Genomic DNA, 19,062 nt, shown 5'->3' with positions numbered 1-19,062 from the left:
GAACCGTGACCTCCCGGTTCATAGGTCGACGCTCAGCCTCGGAGCCACGCCGGCCGGCCGGCTCCTTTCCGTCTGTTTTAAAGCCTTCTCCCCCCCGGCCTGCCTCTGAGCCTCTGCCAAGCTCCGACGACGCGGTGGCTGGCTCCCTGGCTCCAGCCACCAGCCTCCGAGTCTCATGCACAAAGCCCGCAGCCGGAAGACAGCCGTCGTCTGGTGCTCTGGCCCCGGCCCCCGCGACCTGAGTCCTCCTGGGCCTTCGCTCTGCCTGTCGGCGGCCCAGGGTTCCCCCCGGTGTGCAAGGAGACAGGGTCCCCTCCCAGCGCCTGGCCGCTGAGCATCGACCTAGGAACCAGGAGATCCGGTTGGATTCCCGGTCCAGGCACAGGCCCGGGTGGTGGGCTCCGTCCCCAGTGGGGGGCGTGCAGGAGGCCGCCGGTCCGTGATTCTCTCTCAGCATGGATGTTTCTCTCTCTCTCCCCGTCTCCCTTCCTCGCTGAAATCAATAAAAATATATTTTTAAAGGAGAAAACATGTACTGGGCTCGGCCGGCGTGGCTCAGGGGTTGAGCTGTGGGAATCACAGACAGACCGTGAGGGACCGGCCACCGGGGTCGCGTCCTGGCCCCGTCACCTCCCCTCCCTGCCGTCCACGCCCGCCCGGGATCACCGCTCTCGCACGCACGCGCACACACACACACGCACACACACACACGCACACGCACACGCACACGCCTGCGGAACCACGCCGCGTCTTCGTACGAAATGAGACGGACGTACACCGAGGGTCGCTCTTCGTGAAAACGTTTATCTACCTTAACGCTCGGACTCCTGGCTCCCTCAACGGGCTCTTACTTGGGGCTCTTAAAAAATAAACTTTTCCTCGGTTCTCTGGGTACCGCTCGTTCCCGGCGCGAGCCTGGGACGCATATAAAATACATCTTCCTAGACCTCTTCTGTGCAAACAATAAACATAAATAATATGAACATCTATGTTATACATAAAAAACAAGGGTCAGGGGGAGGTTTTCGCTGCCCCTCCCTCTTGCCCTCCCCCCGTCCGGCCCCCACGGCCACCTGCAGCCCAGGGCCAGGTCGGGCCCTAGAAGTAGTCGGCGGCCCGCTGGCCTAAGCCACACAGGTCCCCGTCCCGCGGCGGCGGGGGGCCCGGCAGGAACTCGGCCTCCCGCTTGTCCCCGTGGAGACTGCTCCGGGAGAGCTGCCACACGCCGCCCAGCCCGCCCACCAGGCTCAGCGAGGAGATCCAGCCAGGAGAGCCGAAGTGGGGGAGGCTGAAGACGGACGAGAGCGAGGCTGTCCGGCCGGACCGGGCGGGTTTCGCCCTGGAGTCCCCGGAACGCCTTTCCGGAACCGCGGCCCGGGGCCCGGAGGGGCGGCCTGGGGCCCGGCGGCCGGAGGCCTCCCGCAGCGGCACGCTCACGTCCACGCTCACGTCCACGGGGCTGGGCTCCTCGCTGGCCTCCGGGGCGCCGGGCGGCCAAGACCCCGGCGAGGCGTCGTCCTGGGAGGCGGGCGCCGAGGCCCCAGGGCAGCTCGGTTCTGAGGTGTCAGGGCTCGGGGCTCCTGGGAGGGGTCCCCGAGGGTCCCTGGGGGCGCGGGGTTTCCGGGGGGACGACCTCTTGGCCAGCTGGCGGGCCCGCTGCAGCTGTGTGGGGAACAGGCTCCCCTGCAGAGCTTTGAAGAACAATCTGCAAGGAGCACACGGGACGCGGTCGGCGGCGCCCTGGGGCTCGCACGGGGGGAGTGGGGGGCCGGCAGGCGGCAAGGACAGCGCTCCCGGGGCCCGGCCGGGGGTGGGGTGGGGGGGGGCGCCCAGTCGGTTGGAGCATCATCCGCCCCGGACGCCAAAAGGTTGCAGGTTGGATTCCCAGACAGGGCACATACCTAGGTTGCAGGTTCAATCCCCGGTTGGGGCATATGGGAGGCAACCAATGGATCTCTCTCTCTCCTCCTCTCTCTCTAAAAATCAATAAAAAGAAAATGGTCCCACACCCGGCCGGTGTGGCTCAGGGGTTGAGCCTCGACCTATGAACCAGGAGGTCCCGGTTCGATTCCCGGTCAGGGCACAGGCCCGGGTGGCGGGCTCGATCCCCAGTGTGGGGCGTGCAGGAGGCAGCCGGTCCACGATCCTCTCTCATCACGGATGTTTCTCTCTCTCCCCCTCCCTCTCTGACATCAGTCAGACCTTGTGTGCATATGTGCATAAGCCACGGACACAGACAGCAGGGTGCTGAAGGCCTGGGGTGGGCGCTCATGGGGGCGAAAGGGAACACATGAAATACACCTTCAACAATAAAGAATTTAAAATAATAATCCTAATAAACAATAAAAAATGGCCCCAGAGCTCAGGGAGGACTGGGGGGAGGTGGGGGGGAAGGGCAGCGTCCCCGGCACCCACCTGGGCAGCAGGGCTGTGATGGGCGCGATGAGACAGGTCAGGTAGAACAGGGGGTCGCCCGTCAGCGTCTGCATCGTCCAGTAAGGGTTGGACGGAGGGTAGCAGGTCGCACAGGAGCTGTTGTAGACGAAAGCCACCGTGAAGAACAACAGGGCGCTGAAGCCGCAAGCCGTCCAGTTGAGCCAGGTCTGGGGGGGCGGGGGGAAGGAGAGAGGAGGGGCCGTGGGTTCAGCAACAGGGCACTGGTCACCCCTGAGCCGGGGGTGGGGAACCTCCAGCCCGAGAAATCACTTCATGTAGCCTCGGGGGCGTGTTCATTCAAGGCGTGACCGGCCCCGGGGGCATCGGCCCGTGGACTGAAGGGTTCAGGGTTCGATCCCCATTGGGGGGCCTGCAGGAGGCAGCCGATCCGTGATTCTCTCTCATCATGGATGTTTCTCTCTCTCTCCCTCTCCCTAAAAATATATATTATAAACACACACACACACACACACACACACACACACACAACCATCTAGATCCCACAGGCCCGCCTGCGACACTCACCCAGGTCTTGGTTTCGATGCCCAGGTGCAGCAGGAAGGTGAGCAGCGCGATGGCCGTGATGGGGGTCCCCCAGGTGAACACGTCGGCGTCGGAGTCGTAGTAGGCCTGCGAGACAGGGGCGGCGGGCGCCCTGAGTCTGGGGGGCGGGGGTAGGGGGTGGGGTGGGTGGGAACTGCCGGAGGGAGCTGAGGGGAAGCCGGGGCCGGGGCCAGCTTACCAGGTAAGGAATGAAGAAACAGACCAGGCTCTGGAAGGCGGCGTCCGCCATGTTCCACCAGAAGGTGCGGGGCCGGTACTCCTGGGACACAGAGGCAAGGGCGGGGCTGGTTACCGGAAATACGTGCTCAGCTCTTTCTAGTTGTTAATATTTTAAAAATTGATTTCAGAGAGGAAGGGAGAGGGAGCGAGAAAGAGAGAGAGAAATATCACTGATGGGAGAGAATGATGGATCGGCTGCCTCCTGCACGCCACTCACTAGGGGTCGTCCCCATAACCCGGGCCTGTGCCGTGACTGGGAATCAAACCGTGACCTCCAGGTTCGTAGGTCGACAGCCACTGAGCAACACCAGCCAATCTGACTCGGAGACTATTGCACACACAGAATAACTCTGACATGGAGACTATTGCACACAGAATAACCCTGACATGGAGACTATTGCACACACAGAATAACTCTGACATGGAGACTATTGCACACAGAATAACCATGACATGGAGACTATAGCACACACAGAATAACCCTGACATGGAGACTATTGCACACACAGAGTAACTCTGACATGGAGACTATTGCACACACAGAATAACTCTGACATGGAGACTATTGCACACAGAGAATAACTCTGACATGGAGACTATTGCACACACAGAATAACTCTGACATGGAGACTATTGCACACAGAATAACCATGACATGGAGACTATAGCACACACAGAATAACCCTGACATGGAGACTATTGCACACACAGAGTAACTCTGACATGGAGACTATTGCACACACAGAATAACTCTGACATGGAGACTATTGCACACACAGAATAACTCTGACATGGAGACTAATACACACACAGAATAACTCTGACATGGAGACTATTACACACAGAATAACTCTGACATGGAGACTATTGCACACACAGAATAACTCTGACATGGAGACTATTGCACACAGAGAATAACTCTGACATGGAGACTATTGCACACACAGAATAACTCTGACATGGAGACTATTGTACACACAGAATAACTCTGACATGGAGACTATTGTACACACAGAATAACTCTGACATGGAGACTATTGCACACACAGAATAACTCTGACATGGAGACTATTGCACACAGAGAATAACTCTGACATGGAGACTATTGCACACAGAATAACCATGACATGGAGACTATAGCACACACAGAATAACCCTGACATGGAGACTATTGCACACACAGAGTAACTCTGACATGGAGACTATTGCACACACAGAATAACTCTGACATGGAGACTATTGCACACACAGAATAACTCTGACATGGAGACTAATACACACACAGAATAACTCTGACATGGAGACTATTACACACAGAATAACTCTGACATGGAGACTATTGCACACACAGAATAACTCTGACATGGAGACTATTGTACACACAGAATAACTCTGACATGGAGACTATTGCACACACAGAATAACTCTGACATGGAGACTATTGCACACAGAGAATAACTCTGACATGGAGACTATTGCACACACAGAATAACTCTGACATGGAGACTATTGTACACACAGAATAACTCTGACATGGAGACTATTGCACACAGAGAATAACTCTGACTCGGAGACTATTGCACACACAGAATAACCCTGACATGGAGACTATTGCACACAGAGTAACTCTGACATGGAGACTATTACACACACAGAATATCTCTGACATGGAGACTATTACACACACAGAATAACTCTGACATGGAGACTATTACACACACAGAATAACTCTGACATGGAGACTATTACACACAGAATAACTCTGACATGGAGACTATTGCACACAGAGAATAACTCTGACTCGGAGACTATTGCACACAGAATAACTCTGACATGGAGACTATTGCACACACAGAATAACTCTGACACGGAGACTATTGCACACAGAATAACTCTGACATGGAGACTATTACACACAGAATAACTCTGACATGGAGACTATTGCACACAGAATAACTCTGACATGGAGACTATTGCACACAGAATAACTCTGACATGGAGACTATTGCACACACAGAATAACTCTGACATGGAGACTATTACACACAGAATAACTCTGACATGGAGACTATTGCACACACAGAATAACCCTGACATGGAGACTATTGCACACACAGAATAACTCTGACATGGAGACTATTGCACACACAGAATAACCCTGACATGGAGACTATTGCACACACAGAATAACTCTGACTCGGAGACTATTGCACACAGAATAACTCTGACATGGAGACTATTGCACACACAGAATAACTCTGACATGGAGACTATTGCACACAGAATAACTCTGACATGGAGACTATTGCACACACAGAATAACTCTGACATGGAGACTATTACACACAGAATAACTCTGACATGGAGACTATTACACACAGAATAACTCTGACATGGAGACTATTGCACACAGAGAATAACTCTGACTCGGAGACTATTGCACACAGAATAACTCTGACATGGAGACTATTGCACACACAGAATAACTCTGACACGGAGACTATTGCACACAGAATAACTCTGACATGGAGACTATTACACACAGAATAACTCTGACATGGAGACTATTGCACACAGAATAACTCTGACATGGAGACTATTACACACAGAATAACTCTGACATGGAGACTATTGCACACACAGAATAACTCTGACATGGAGACTATTGCACACAGAATAACTCTGACATGGAGACTATTGCACACACAGAATAACTCTGACATGGAGACTATTACACACAGAATAACTCTGACATGGAGACTATTGCACACACAGAATAACCCTGACATGGAGACTATTGCACACACAGAATAACTCTGACATGGAGACTATTACACACACAGAATAACCCTGACATGGAGACTATTGCACACACAGAATAACTCTGACTCGGAGACTATTGCACACAGAATAACTCTGACATGGAGACTATTGCACACACAGAATAACTCTGACATGGAGACTATTGCACACACAGAATAACCCTGACATGGAGACTATTGCACACACAGAATAACTCTGACATGGAGACTATTGCACACACAGAATAACCCTGACATGGAGACTATTGCACACACAGAATAACTCTGACTCGGAGACTATTGCACACAGAATAACTCTGACATGGAGACTATTGCACACACAGAATAACTCTGACATGGAGACTATTGCACACAGAATAACTCTGACATGGAGACTATTGCACACACAGAATAACTCTGACATGGAGACTATTACACACAGAATAACTCTGACATGGAGACTATTGCACACACAGAATAACCCTGACATGGAGACTATTGCACACACAGAATAACTCTGACATGGAGACTATTGCACACAGAATAACTCTGACATGAAGACTATTGCACACAGAATAACTCTGACATGGAGACTATTGCACACAGAATAACTCTGACATGGAGACTATTGCACACACAGAATAACCCTGACATGGAGACTATTGCACACAGAATAACTCTGACATGGAGACTATTGCACACAGAATAACTCTGACATGGAGACTATTGCACACACAGAGTAACTCTGACACGGAGACTATTGCACACAGAATAACTCTGACATGGAGACTACTGCACACAGAATAACTCTGACACGGAGACTACTGCACACAGAATAACTCTGACACGGAGACTATTGCACACACAGAATAACTCTGACATGGAGACTATTGCACACACAGAATAACTCTGACTCGGAGACTATTGCACACAGAATAACTCTGACATGGAGACTACTGCACACAGAATATCTCTGACATGGAGACTATTGCACACAGAATAACTCTGACTCGGAGACGATGGCACACACAGAACCATCCCAGCCAGCTGAGGAGCGAACGTGGAAGGCTCACGCTCATCGCTGGCTGGGAGGAGCTGGTAATTAGCCTGTCAATCCACGCAGTCTATTTACCACTGTTTACATCTGTTTGTGTTCGCGTGTCCTTTCAACAGTTTCCCTATGCGTTCATCTTCTTGTTAATTCCCCGTGCAAAGTAAGTCACATTTCTGGAGGCTTGTTTTAGAGAAAAAAATGAAAAAGCAAAGAAAATCCCCGCTCAGGCGGCAGCGACCACAGGGCCCTTGATTTAGATTCCAAGCAGGCTTCCCTCCGGCTCCTGCTGACTGGGGTGGAGCTGGTTTTCGCCCCATTATCCATTGTTTTAAAATATATGTTTATGGATGTCAGAGAGGAGGGGAGAGGGAGGGCGAGAGATAGGAGCACCCCTGATGAGAGGGAATCATGGATCCGCTGCCTCCTGCACGCCCCCTACTGGGGACCGAGCACACACCCCGAGTACGTGTCCTGACCGGGAATCGAACCGCCGACCTCTGGGCACAGGGAATGCAGCTGAACCACGGAGCCACGCCGGCCAGGGCTGACTCTACAACGGGTCCCTGGGGACTTGCCCTTTCCAGGCCGGGAGCGGACAGGGCGGGAGGGAGACTGGAGGTGGGCGGGAGGGGGCCTCACCTCCATGTTCTGGCCGCTGCGGTACAGCTGGGGCTGGGCCAGCAGCGCCTCGGCCGGCACGTCCTTGTCCAGCACCCCCGTCACCAGCTGGGGGAGGGAGGAGAAGAGGAGGTTGAAGAAGATCAGGTACCACTGGTCGATCATGGCCGAGGCGGAGAAGCCGCAGAAGAACTGGAACCAGAACAGGAGGCCCACAAACATCTGGAAGCGAGACGGGGAGAAGGGGGCGGGCCGGTCAGAGACGCCGGGGCCGTGCCCTCTGGGGCCTGAGGGTTTCGCTGAGTGTGACCGCAGCGACGGAAAAAAAATTATTTCCAAAAATATATTTCATTGATTTTTTACAGAGAGGAAGGGAGAGGGAGAGTTAGAAACATGGATGAGAGAGAAGCATCGATCAGCTGCCTCCTGCACGCCCCCCACTGGGGATGTGCCCGCAACCAAGGTACGTGCCCTTGACCGGAATCGAACCCGGGACCCCTCAGTCCGCAGGCCGACGCTCTATCCACTGAGCCACACCAGTCAGGGCTGAAAAGATTTTTAACTTTTTTTTATTCTTGAGCCCTGGCGACGGGCCTGGCACACACTGTCTCCTGGATCTGCTTTGTCCGTTTTTTTTTTTAATCCTCACCCGAGGATATTTTCCCATTGATTTTGAGAGAGCGCGGAAGAGAGAGGGAGAGACAGAGACATCGATGTGAGAGAAGCACATCGATGGGTTGCGTCCTGCATGCGCCTCGACCAGGGAGCCCGGGCCGGGGAGGAGCCTGCCACGGAGGTACGTGTGCCCTTGACCGGACTCGAACCCGGGACCCTTTGGTCTGCAGGCTGATGCTCTAGCCATTGAGCCGAACCAGCTAGGGCCTGGGTTTATGATGATTTTTTAGATGTTTTTATTGCCCTAACTGACGTGGCTCGGCATCCGGCCACGGACTGAAGGGTCACAGGTTCCATTCCGGCCAAGGGCATGTCCCTTGGTTCTAGGCTCCGTATGTCTTTCTCACATCCATGTTTCACTCTCAAATTGATGTTTCTCCCTCCCTCTCTCTCTCTCTCTCTCCATCTCCCTCTTTTCCACTCTCTCTAAAAGTCAAAGGAAAAATATCCTCAGGTGAGAATTAATAAAAAAAAAATATATATTTTTTATTGATTTCAGAGAGGAAGGGAGAGGGAGAGAGAGGTAGAAACATCCATGATGGGAAAGAATCACGGATCGGCTGCCTCCCGCACGCCCCGCACTGGGGATGGAGCCCAAGTCCGGGGCACGTGCCCTTGACCGGGAATTGCACCCCGACCTCCTGGTTCCCAGGTCGGTGCTCAACCGCGGAGCCACCCGGCCGGGCGACCGTCTGTATCCATGTGAGCTCTCAGGACACACATCCTCCAGGTCCTGTTTCAACCCCATGTTTGACCGCGGCTCTCCCCTTCTCCACCGACACACCTGGCTTCTTCACCGCCCCCCCTCCCCCCAATCCCGCCCGCCCTCCCTCCCTCCTACGCCGGCGTCTCTCGCCCCCGGCCACAGGCTCGGCCTCACGACTCATGGTGCGTAAGCCGAAAGGGGAGAGAGAAAAAAAAAGTATTAAGATAATTGAGTGGGTGTTTTTTCTCTCTCTCTCTCTCTCTCTCTCTTTTTCTTCTTCGTCCCCGTGGTACCCAACGCTGTCTTTCGCCACCGCTGTTGCCATGGCGACGCCTCCCCTCTTTCTTGGAAAGGAGCGCCAACGTGTTTGTAAAACTAATGAATTTCTCATCCTTGAACTCCTCGAGCGGATCAAGTGCTTGTTAACAGCGGCCCCGCGCCTCCGGCGGGGCAGGGACCGCGGGCCTGGCCGGGGGTCCGTCCGTGCCCACGCCAGGGGGCCGCGCGGGGCCCCGCGGTAGCAACTGAGCCGCCGGGGGCCGGCCCCTCTGCCTGGCACATCTGTTCTTGTCAATCCTCACCTGAGGGTATTCTTTTCCGCACATTAAGACAGTGGCAGGGAGAGAGGGAAAGAGAGAGAGAGAGAGAGAGAGAGAGGGAAACATCCATCATGAGAGAGACACATCCACTGGCTGCCTCCCGCACGCACCCCGACGGGGGCCGGGGATCGAACCTGCCGCCCAAGCAAGTCCTCTTGACTGGGAATCTCAGGTCCTTTTATGCTTTTAACAGGTTTTTTTAAGCCCAGCCGGTGTTGCTCAGTGGTTTGGCACCAACTTATGAACCAAGGAGGGTATGGTTCGATTCTGGGGCTCGATCCCCAGTTGGGGGCCTGCAGGAGGCAGCCGATCAATGGCACTCTCTCATCACCGATGTTTCTATCTCTCTCTCTCCCTCCCCTTCCTCTCTGAAATCAATAAAATATATTGATTTTTAAAATATGTATGTTTTTTAAAAATCTTTATTTTTGGAAGTATGACATACGGCCTCCTTTTTCCCCCCCTGCGCTTCCTTCTAGCGCCCCTCCTGCCCCCCCCCCCGGCCTTCACCCCCTTATTGTCTGTGCCCATGGGGTATGCATATATGTATACACGTTCTTTGGGTAATCTCTCCTCATCCACCACGTATTTTAAATATGTTTTTATTGATCTGAGACAGAGGCAGGGAGAGGAAGAGAGAGAGAGAGAGAGGAACATCCATGATAAGAGAGAGTCATGGACCGGCTGCCTCCTGCACGCCCCCTGCAGGGGATGGAGCCCGCAACCCGGGCCTGTGCCCTGACCGGGGATCAAACCCTGACCCCCTGGTGCAGGGGACGACGCTCAGCCACGGAGCCACGCCGGCCGGGCTCAGGGCGGCCCTCTCACTCCCACACGCGGGGAGCAGTGGGGGCCCACACCTACCGTGTTTTTGTAGAAGAAGTAGAGCACCATGTTGGCCAGCCGGGAGTAACACCAGTGTCCGTGCACGATCAGCAGCCTCTCGAGGTAGCGGAACCGGGGCACCGCGAAGTCGCTGGCCATCACTGCCTTGGGGGGGAGAGGACCTGCGTGACGGGCGGCACCTCGCCCCGCCCACCGCCGTCTCATCCCCCCACGTACAAGGCATCCCCCCCACGTACAAGGCAGCTCCAGGCGGAGGAGCCCAGTGCTGCACGTGACGTGTGTGCGAACGGCCAGGCCTCCTTTACGATCATCTCTCTTGTGATCGCCTTCGATGAAAGAAAAATTCCAGCCCTGGCCGGTGTGGCTCAGTGGATAGAGCGTCGGCCTGCGGACTGAAGGGTCCCGGGTTCGATTCCGGTCAGGGGCATGTACCTTGGTTGCGGGCACATCCCCAGTGGGGGGCGTGCAGGAGGCGGCTGATCGATGTTTCTCTCTCATTGATGTTTCTAACTATCCCTCTCCCTTCCTCTCTGTAAAAAATCAATAAAATATATTAAAAAAAAATAAAAAAGAGAAAAAAGAAAAATTCTATCTCAACAAGGACTCTAGTTCAGGGGTATCATTTTTTTGTATTTTTTAAAATAGATTTTTATTGATGTCAGAGAGGAAGGGAGAGGGAGAGGGAGAAACATCCATGATGAGAGAGAATCATGGATCGGCTGCCTCCTGCACGCCCCACACTGGGGATCGAGCCCGCAACCCGGGCCTGTGTCCTTGCCCAGAATCGAACCCGGGACCCTTCGGTCTGCGGGCCGACGCTCTATCCATTGAGCCAAACTGGCCAGGGCTATTTCAGGGGTATCTTTTTTAAGTAAAAAAAAAATTTTTTATTGATTTCAGAGACGAAGGGAGAGGGAGAGACGGGTAGAAACATCCGTGTGCGAGCATCAGTAGTTGCCTCTCGTACGGCCCCGACCAGCAGGCCATCCATCATGAATTGTGTGGAAGGCCGACCCTTCAGCTCTGTCGCCCAGAGGCCCCCCGCCCCCGGGAAGGCGTGAGGGGACTGTGAGCCTCCCGGTCGCCCGGGACAGCCCCGAGGCGTCTTACCTGCATGCCCTCCTGGCCGGAGATGCCCACGCCCACGTCGGCCACCTGGATCATGCTGACATCATTGGCTCCGTCTCCTAGAAGCGGCACAGGCAGGAGGGACCCTCTGAGACGAGAGGCCCAGAAGCAAATCGGCTGCAAGGGGGTCCCCACAGGCCCGAGTCCCCCGAAAGGCCCCGGGAGGAGCGGGGATCTGCCTTGGGAGGACTGAGTCAGGCCGTCGGAGGTCAGAGCAACCACCGTGCCAGGTCTGAACCGCCAGCCGCACCCAGAGGTGTATCGGAACGCGGGCGGGGCCCTGGCCGGTGTGGCTCAGTGGATAGAGCGCCGGCCTGCGGACCGAAGGGTCCCGGGTTCGATTCCGGTCAAGGGCACCTGCCTGGGTTGCGGGCTTGATCCCCATTAGAGGGCGTGCAGGGGGCAGCCGATCCATGATTGTCTCTCTTCATGGATGTTTCTATCACTCTCTCCCTCTCCCTACCTCTCTGAAATCAATCAATCAATCAATCAATCAATCAATATCTATCTATCTATCTATCTGAAAGCGGGCTGGCTGTGGCCACCTTTTCATTTAGTGTGCACTCTGCACAGCTGCCTCCCACGCCTACAGTGCCCTCAACACGGCGTCCAGCCCCGTGAAAGACGCTCCCCCTTCATCACGATTATTTCCTGAACTGGTCCAATCTGTTATTTATTTTTTTCTTTTTCATATGTTTTTATTGATTTGAGAGGGAGAGGAAGGGAGAGGGACAGAGAGAGAGAAACATCCATGATGAGAGAGAATCATGGACTGCCTGCCTCCTACTGGGGATGGAGCCCTCAACCCGGGCACGTGTCCTGACCGGGAATCGAACCTGTGACCTCCTGGTTCACGGGTCGATGCTCAACCCCTGAGCCACGCCGGCCGGGCGCCGGGTCCAGTCATTATCGCACGGACAGGAGACTCCAATTCATACTCACGCGGGCGCTTCCCCGCAGGGGGCGCAGGAGGGGTACGCTCTGCCCAGGGGAAGGCTGAGATCCGTGTCCACACGGACTGCCTCCGTGCTCACCTCTGCCCCCGCCTGCCCCCCGACAGTCCCCCCAAGGAGCACTGCTGCTCCTCCAGTCAAGCTGCTGACGGGGAACGTTTAGCCCCCGCCCGGCCGGCCGGCGTGGCTCAGCGGTTGAGCATCGACCCGTGAAACAAGAGGTCACGGGTTCGATCCCCCGCGAGAATCCATCCGCAGTGTGGGGCCTGCGGGGGGCAGCTGTTGGATGTTTCTATCTGTTTATCCCTCTCCTTCTCCCTTCTCTCTCTAAAATCAATTTAAAATTTTATATATATATTTAGCCTTAGCTGGTCTGGCTCAGGGGACAGAGCGTCGGCCTGCGGATAGCCTGAAGGGTCCCGGGTTCAATTCCAGTCAAGGGCACATGCCCGGGGGGAGTTGCAGCTCGGTCCCCAGTGTGTGTGTGTGTGTGTGTGTGTGTGTGCGCAGGAGGCGGCCGATCCATGCCCGATTCTCCATCGCGGATGTTTCTGATTCTCTCTCCCTCTCCCTTCCTCTCTGAAATCGATAAAAATACATTAAAAAACCATATACATATAGATACAAGGAAAAAACATATATTTTATATGGAAAAAAAAGAAGAGAAAATGTTTATCCACACCAGGCCTAGGTTAGAACTCTCAGGGGGTTGGGGGGCGGCAGGGGAGGCAAGGGGAGACGCTGCCACTGCTCTCGGAACAGGACGCCCCAGGCCCCCATCACGCAGCAGTAACTCGTTTCGAATGCGCCAAGAGTGCAGACACACGACGACGACGACGTCCAGGGGGTGACTCATCCGCATCCACACGAGGACTCTGCCCTGGAATTTTCCCCCTCCCTCCTCCCTCCTCCCTCCTCCCTCCTCCCTCCTCCCTCCTCCCCCCCCACCCCCCGATCCTTTATTGCTCTGGGCCCGACGTGGGCGGTGAGTCAGACTGTGCAGAATTGAAATTCTACGAAGCAATAACATCCCTGGCAGCTTTTCCCAGAACGTCCCCTCCGCAACGAGGGGTGATGGACAACAATGTTCTCGGTGACTCACCTCGGGCAGCCACAGACACGAGCTAATGTTCTCCGGGGTCGCCGCCTGCCCTTTGGATTCTATATTGTTTTCTTTTTCTCGAATCTTTATTGTTTCAAGTGTGACAGATGTCTCCCTTCTCCCCCGGCCCCCTCCGCCCCCGCCCTGGGCCCCTTCTGGCCCGCCCCAGCCCCCCGCCGCTGCCCAGGCCGGCACCGTCCTGGGGTGTATGTCTACGGGTGGTGCCTACATGCACGCGAGGTCTCTGACGGTCCCTTCCCACCCACCCACCTGCCTCTGTCCGCCCTCTGAGACCCCATGGCCTGTTCCATGATTTTTTCTTTTTCTTTTCTTTCTTTTTCTGGTTAATCCTCACCCGAGGGTCTTTTTCCACTGATTTTTAGGGAGAGTGGAAGAGAGAGGGAAAGGCAGAGACATCGATGCGAGAGAGACACATCCATTGGTGGCCGCCTGCAGGTGCCGGGACCAGGGCCCGGGCTGGGGAGGAGCCTGCAACCGAGGCAGGTGCCCTTGACCGGAATAGAACCCAGGACGCTTTAGTCCACAGGCCAATGCTCTATCCACTGAGCACACCAGCTAGGGCTTAAAAAATATACATTGGTTTTAGAGAGGAAGGAAGGGAGAGGGAGAGAAAGATAGAAGCATCCATGATGAGAGAGAACCATGGATCGGCTGCCTCCTGCACGCCCCACACTGGGGATCGAGCCCCCAACCCAGGCCTGTGCCCTGACCGGGAATCGAACCGTGACCTCCTGGTTCCTAGGTCGACGCTCAGCCACGGAGCCCTGCCGGCCAGGCCGCAGTGGGTACGATTTTATAAACGGTAAAAAGAGCTTGGCAGGAAGCACTGTGCCAGGTTATGGTGCAATGTGGGAGGGTGGGGGGTTCAGGAAGCAATGAGAGGAAGCAGGTGCAAGCGACAGGCCCGCCCCGGCTGGTTCGGCTTAGTGGGTAGAGTGTCAGCCTGCAGACCCAAGGGTCCCGGGTTCGATTCTGGCCGAGGGACTCAGACAACTTAACAAGAGGAAGACAAATGATCCGATTTAAAAATGGGCAAAGGCCCTAACTAGACACTTCTCCAAAGCGGACATACAGACGGCCAAGAGACACACGAAAGAATGCTCAAAGTCCCCGATCCTCAGAGACATGCAAACTGAAACGACAAGGAGGGATCGCCTCACGCCCGTCAGAGCGGCTGCCGTCAACAAATCAACACACGACCAGTGCTGGCGGGGATGTGGAGGAAAGGGAGCCCGCCCGCACTGCTGGTGGGAATGCCGCCTGGGGCAGCCGCGGTGGGAAACAGTGAGCGGTTTCCTCAAACAATTAACCATGGAACTGCCATCTGACCCAGCGATCCCACCTCTAGGACTATATCCTAAGAAACCCCAAACACCGCTCAGAAAGGACATACGCGCCCCTATGCTCATAGCAGCACCATTTCCAATAGCTCAGATCGGGAAACAGCCCGGGTGCCCCTCCGTAGACGCGTGGGTAAAAAAGCCGTGGTTCATGGGCACCGGGGAATACTACGCAGCCGTGAAAAAGGGGGCCCTCTTAGCCTTGGAGACAGCATGGAGGGGCCCGGAGAGTGTCACGGTAAGTGACATAAGCCAGTCGGCGAAAGACAAGCATCCCATGATCTCACTCATAGGTGGCATCTAAGTAACAAAATAAACGGACGCAGGGAGTGGATGCAGAGACACGGACGCGTGGGACAGAGTGCGGGATCTCGGAGGGAAGACGGGGAAGGGCGGTGATGAACCAAAGACCTTGGGTGCAGCTATGCATGACCCATGGACACAGACAATAGGGCGGTGAGGGCCTCGGGCAGGGGGAAAGAAGGGAACAACGGTGATACTTTCAACGACGGGGAATTATTAAAAGGAGAGAGAGCCGGCCGGCCGGCCCGCGCGCTCACCGATGGCCAGGGTCATGGCCTTGAGCTTGCTGCGCACCAGCTTCACCACCATGCTCTTCTGCAGGGGCGTCGAGCGGCAGCACAGGACCGAGCGGCACTGCTTGGCCAGGAAGAGGAACTTGTCCTCCAGGCTCTTCTCCAGGGCGTACGCCAGGCTCCTCCCGTCGATCACCAGGCTCAGGCAGGGGCGGGGGGCGGCGGCCTCGGGGGGCAGGCGGAGGAGAGGGTAGAACCGCCCGCCGGCGCCGCCCGCCGGGGTCTTCTCCGGGGCGCCGGGGGGCGTCCGGGCCTGCACGTAGGCGAGGCACTGGTCCAGCAGGGCGGCGCACGCCTCCTGGGGTGGACACGGGAGGGCTGTGTCCGCTGACGGGGACCGACCACAGACCAGGTCACCCCCCTTCCCCCCCAAACACGCCTGGGGCCCGAGGTCTCCCTCGCGGGCACCAGGCTGGGCCCAGGTTCCCTCCTAAGACCCGGTTAGCTACGGAGGACGGCTGTTCTGCCCTGGCCGGTGCTCTCAGTGGTTAGAGCACCAGCCCCCACACTGAAAGGTCTTGGGTTCGATTCCCAATCAAGGGCACATGCCTTGGTTGCAGGTTCCACCCCCGGCCCTGGTGCAGGTGGCAACCAATTGATGTGTCTCTCTCTCTCCCTGTAAAATTAATAAAAACATATCTCGGAGCTTGGCTGGCGTGACTCAGTGATTGAGCATCGACCTATGATCCAGGAGGTCATTCTGGTCAGGGCACAGGCCCGGGTTGCGGGCTCGATCCCCAGATAGGGGGCGTGCAGGAGGCAGCCGATCCATGATTCTCTCTCAGTATTAACGTTTTTTTCTTTTTTGTTGTTAATTCTCACCCGAGGATATTTTCCCATTGATTTTTAGAAAGAGTGGAAGGGAGAGGGAGAGACAGAGAGAAACATCGATGTGAGAGAGACCCGTGGATTGGTTGCCTCCTACATGTACCCGGACACCAGGCTCCGGGGAACCTACAACCAAGATATGTGCCCTTGACCGGAATCGAACCCGGGACCCTTCAGTCTATGGGCTGACGCTCTATCCACTGAGCCAAACTGGTTAGGGCTCATCATTGATGTTTCTGTCTCTCTCTTCTCACTTCCTCTCTGAAATCAATACGAATATATATAAAAAAACCCCCCACAAAACCCCACAAACATATTCTCGGGTGAGGATTTAAAAAAAAAAAAAAGAAAGAAATCGCAGATGTGTTCCTTTGAAACTAAGAGACCGTGGTGAGTGCCACCTGTTCCAAGGCAGTGACAAGCTCCTACTAAGCGCCAGAAACGGAACCTAGGTGCAGGCAGAGGCCCGGGGCAGCGGCTGGTCTCGTCAGCTGCTGGAAAAAGGAGGCTCCAAGCGGAGGCATCGTGCTGAGCTCCAGGGGGAGGCCCCCGGTGGGAGGCTGCCCCGGGGGGGCGGGGAGGGTCGAGGCCGGGTGTCCCTGAGGCCCCGGCACCTGGCACCCACCTGGGAGTCGGCGTTGAGGGTGATGACCTCCTCGTCCTGGTCCAGCAGCTTGCAGGCGTGGGCGATGTTCACGGCCGTCTCCTGCTTGTCGCCCGTGAGAACCCAGATCTGCAGGCCCGCCTGGCGCAGTTTGGCGATGGTTTCGGGAACACCATCCTGCAGGCGGTCTTCGACCCCAGTGGCACCTGGTCCGACAGAGACGGGGCTCACAGGTGAGTGAGGCCCTGTCCCTGTCCGTCCCCAGACCCTGATGGGGCGAGAAGCCACACTGAGAGGCCTGCAGACTGGGAGCCGCCGAGGGTTGGCCTGGTGCGGCCTCACGCGCACGCGGAGGAGCGGGCAGGCCAGGACGGCGGTGGGCACGTTCCCTGGCACTGACTGCTCCACGCAGCTGAGGGTGAGCAGGGGTAACTGGGAGGCAGTGACAAGCTCCTACTAAGCGCCAGAAACGGAACCCAGGTGCAGGCCGAGGCCCAGGGCAGCGGCCGGTGGTCTCAGCTGCTGGAAAAAGGAGGCCCCAGGCGGTGGCATCGTGCTGAGCTCCAGGGGGAGGCTGCCCCGGGTGGGGAGGGTCGAGGCAGGGTGTCCCTGAGGCCCAGGCACCTGGGACCTCTGAGCCCACAACCAAGTGTCTCCAGCTCTCCCAAACGCGCAGCTGACTTCCACCTGTATTTTTTACTTTTTAAAAAAAATATTTTTATTGATTTTTCAAAGAGGGAGACCTAGGAACCAGGAGGTCAGGGTTCAAGTCCCGGCCAGGGCACAGGCCCGGGTTGCAGGCTCCATCCCCAGTGGGGGGCGTGCAGGGGGCAGCCGAGCCATGATTCTCTCTCGTCATTGATGTTCCTCTCCCTCTCCCTCTCCTTTCCTCTCTGAAATCAGTAAAAGTATCTACAAATAAACAAATAAAAATAGAAAATACTTTAATATGTTTTTTATTGGTTTCCCAGAGAGGAAGGGAGAGAGAGGGAGAGAGAGAGAGAGAGAGAGAGAGAGAGAGAGAGAGAGAGAAACATCGGGCCAGGAGGTTCTGTAACCAAGAACGGAGAGCACGTCACCTGCCCCACCCCGACCATCTCTGAACCACCCTGGTCCACCCAACGGGCCGGGAGGGAGTGTAATTACCCAAAAGGTGCAGATTGGTCTCCAGGCGGATGGCCGACTGAGAGAGGAGCTCTTCTCGGTTGTCCACGGCGGATTCCGCCTCGAGGTGGCTCTGCAGCCAGCAGGCATACTCCTCCTTACTCAGCACCTGAGAGGGAGGGAGGGAGAGAGAGAGAGAGAGAGAGACAGGACCCGCTGAGTGCGTGCCTCATGGAGCGCCTGGGGACACATGGCGCCCCCACTCACCCTCTTCTATTTTACACTAGAGGCTCGATGCACAAAATTCGTGCAAGGAGCTCAGCCCTTGCAGCCCCGCCCCCTGCCCACTGGTTGTTCAGGAAGGTCGTTCCAGGAGGTCATTCCACCGCCCAGTCTAATTAGCATGTTAGCTCTTTATTATACAGGAGATATATATATATTAAAGATTTCTTTTTTGTTTCTATCTTATTTTTCTGTTACTTGATATTTTCCCCTCGAGTGTGGAGAGCGTGGAAGGGAGGGGGAGAGACACAGAGAGAGAAACATGGATGTGAGAGAGACGCATCGCTTGGCTGCCTCCTGCACGCCATCGGACCAGGGCCGGGGAACCTGCAACCGAGGCAGGTGCCCTTGACGGGAATCGAACCCGGGACCCTTCAGTCCCCAGGCCGACGCTCTGTCCACTGAGCCACACCGGCCAGGGCCTCTGTTTTCTTTTCTAAATATATTTTGTGTTGATTTAAGAAAGGAAGGGAGAGGGAACGAGGGAGAGAGAGAAACATCCATGATGAGAGAGAATCATGGATCGGCCACCTCCTGCACCCCTCACACTGGGGATGGAGCCTGCAACCTGGGCGTGTGCCCTGGC

General features: G+C 55.6%; 1 protein-coding gene across 4 annotated transcripts in view; it reads right to left on the bottom strand.

Annotated features, from left to right (window-relative positions):
• Nucleotides 1–536: 536 nt before the first annotated feature.
• ATP10A (ATPase phospholipid transporting 10A (putative)) overlaps nt 537–19,062 on the bottom strand; it is a 45,955-nt gene continuing 27,429 nt past the window's right edge. Inside the window, exons 12-21 of one of the 4 annotated variants that reach the window (XM_036303814.1) lie at nt 18,237–18,363; nt 17,112–17,296; nt 15,623–15,956; nt 11,629–11,705; nt 10,537–10,662; nt 7,714–7,800; nt 3,179–3,259; nt 2,962–3,066; nt 2,416–2,603; nt 537–1,705 (exon numbers count right to left, since the gene is read on the bottom strand). In XM_036303814.1, the coding sequence (XP_036159707.1) occupies nt 1,099–1,705; nt 2,416–2,603; nt 2,962–3,066; nt 3,179–3,259; nt 7,714–7,800; nt 10,537–10,662; nt 11,629–11,705; nt 15,623–15,956; nt 17,112–17,296; nt 18,237–18,363 (1,917 nt within the window). In that variant the 3' untranslated portion in view covers nt 537–1,098. Of the gene's footprint in view, nt 1,706–2,415; nt 2,604–2,961; nt 3,067–3,178; nt 3,260–7,713; nt 7,915–10,536; nt 10,663–11,628; nt 11,706–15,622; nt 15,957–17,111; nt 17,297–18,236; nt 18,364–19,062 lie in introns of all 4 variants that reach the window. The other 3 variants (XM_036303813.1, XM_036303812.1, XM_036303815.1) reach the window with 3 other exon arrangements.

Source organism: Myotis myotis, unplaced genomic scaffold, assembly GCF_014108235.1.
Source record: "Myotis myotis isolate mMyoMyo1 unplaced genomic scaffold, mMyoMyo1.p scaffold_m19_p_38, whole genome shotgun sequence".
Taxonomy (NCBI): domain Eukaryota; kingdom Metazoa; phylum Chordata; class Mammalia; order Chiroptera; family Vespertilionidae; genus Myotis; species Myotis myotis.
The sequence above is the reverse complement of the archived record's forward strand: the minus strand, read 5'-3'. Positions and strand labels throughout refer to the sequence as shown.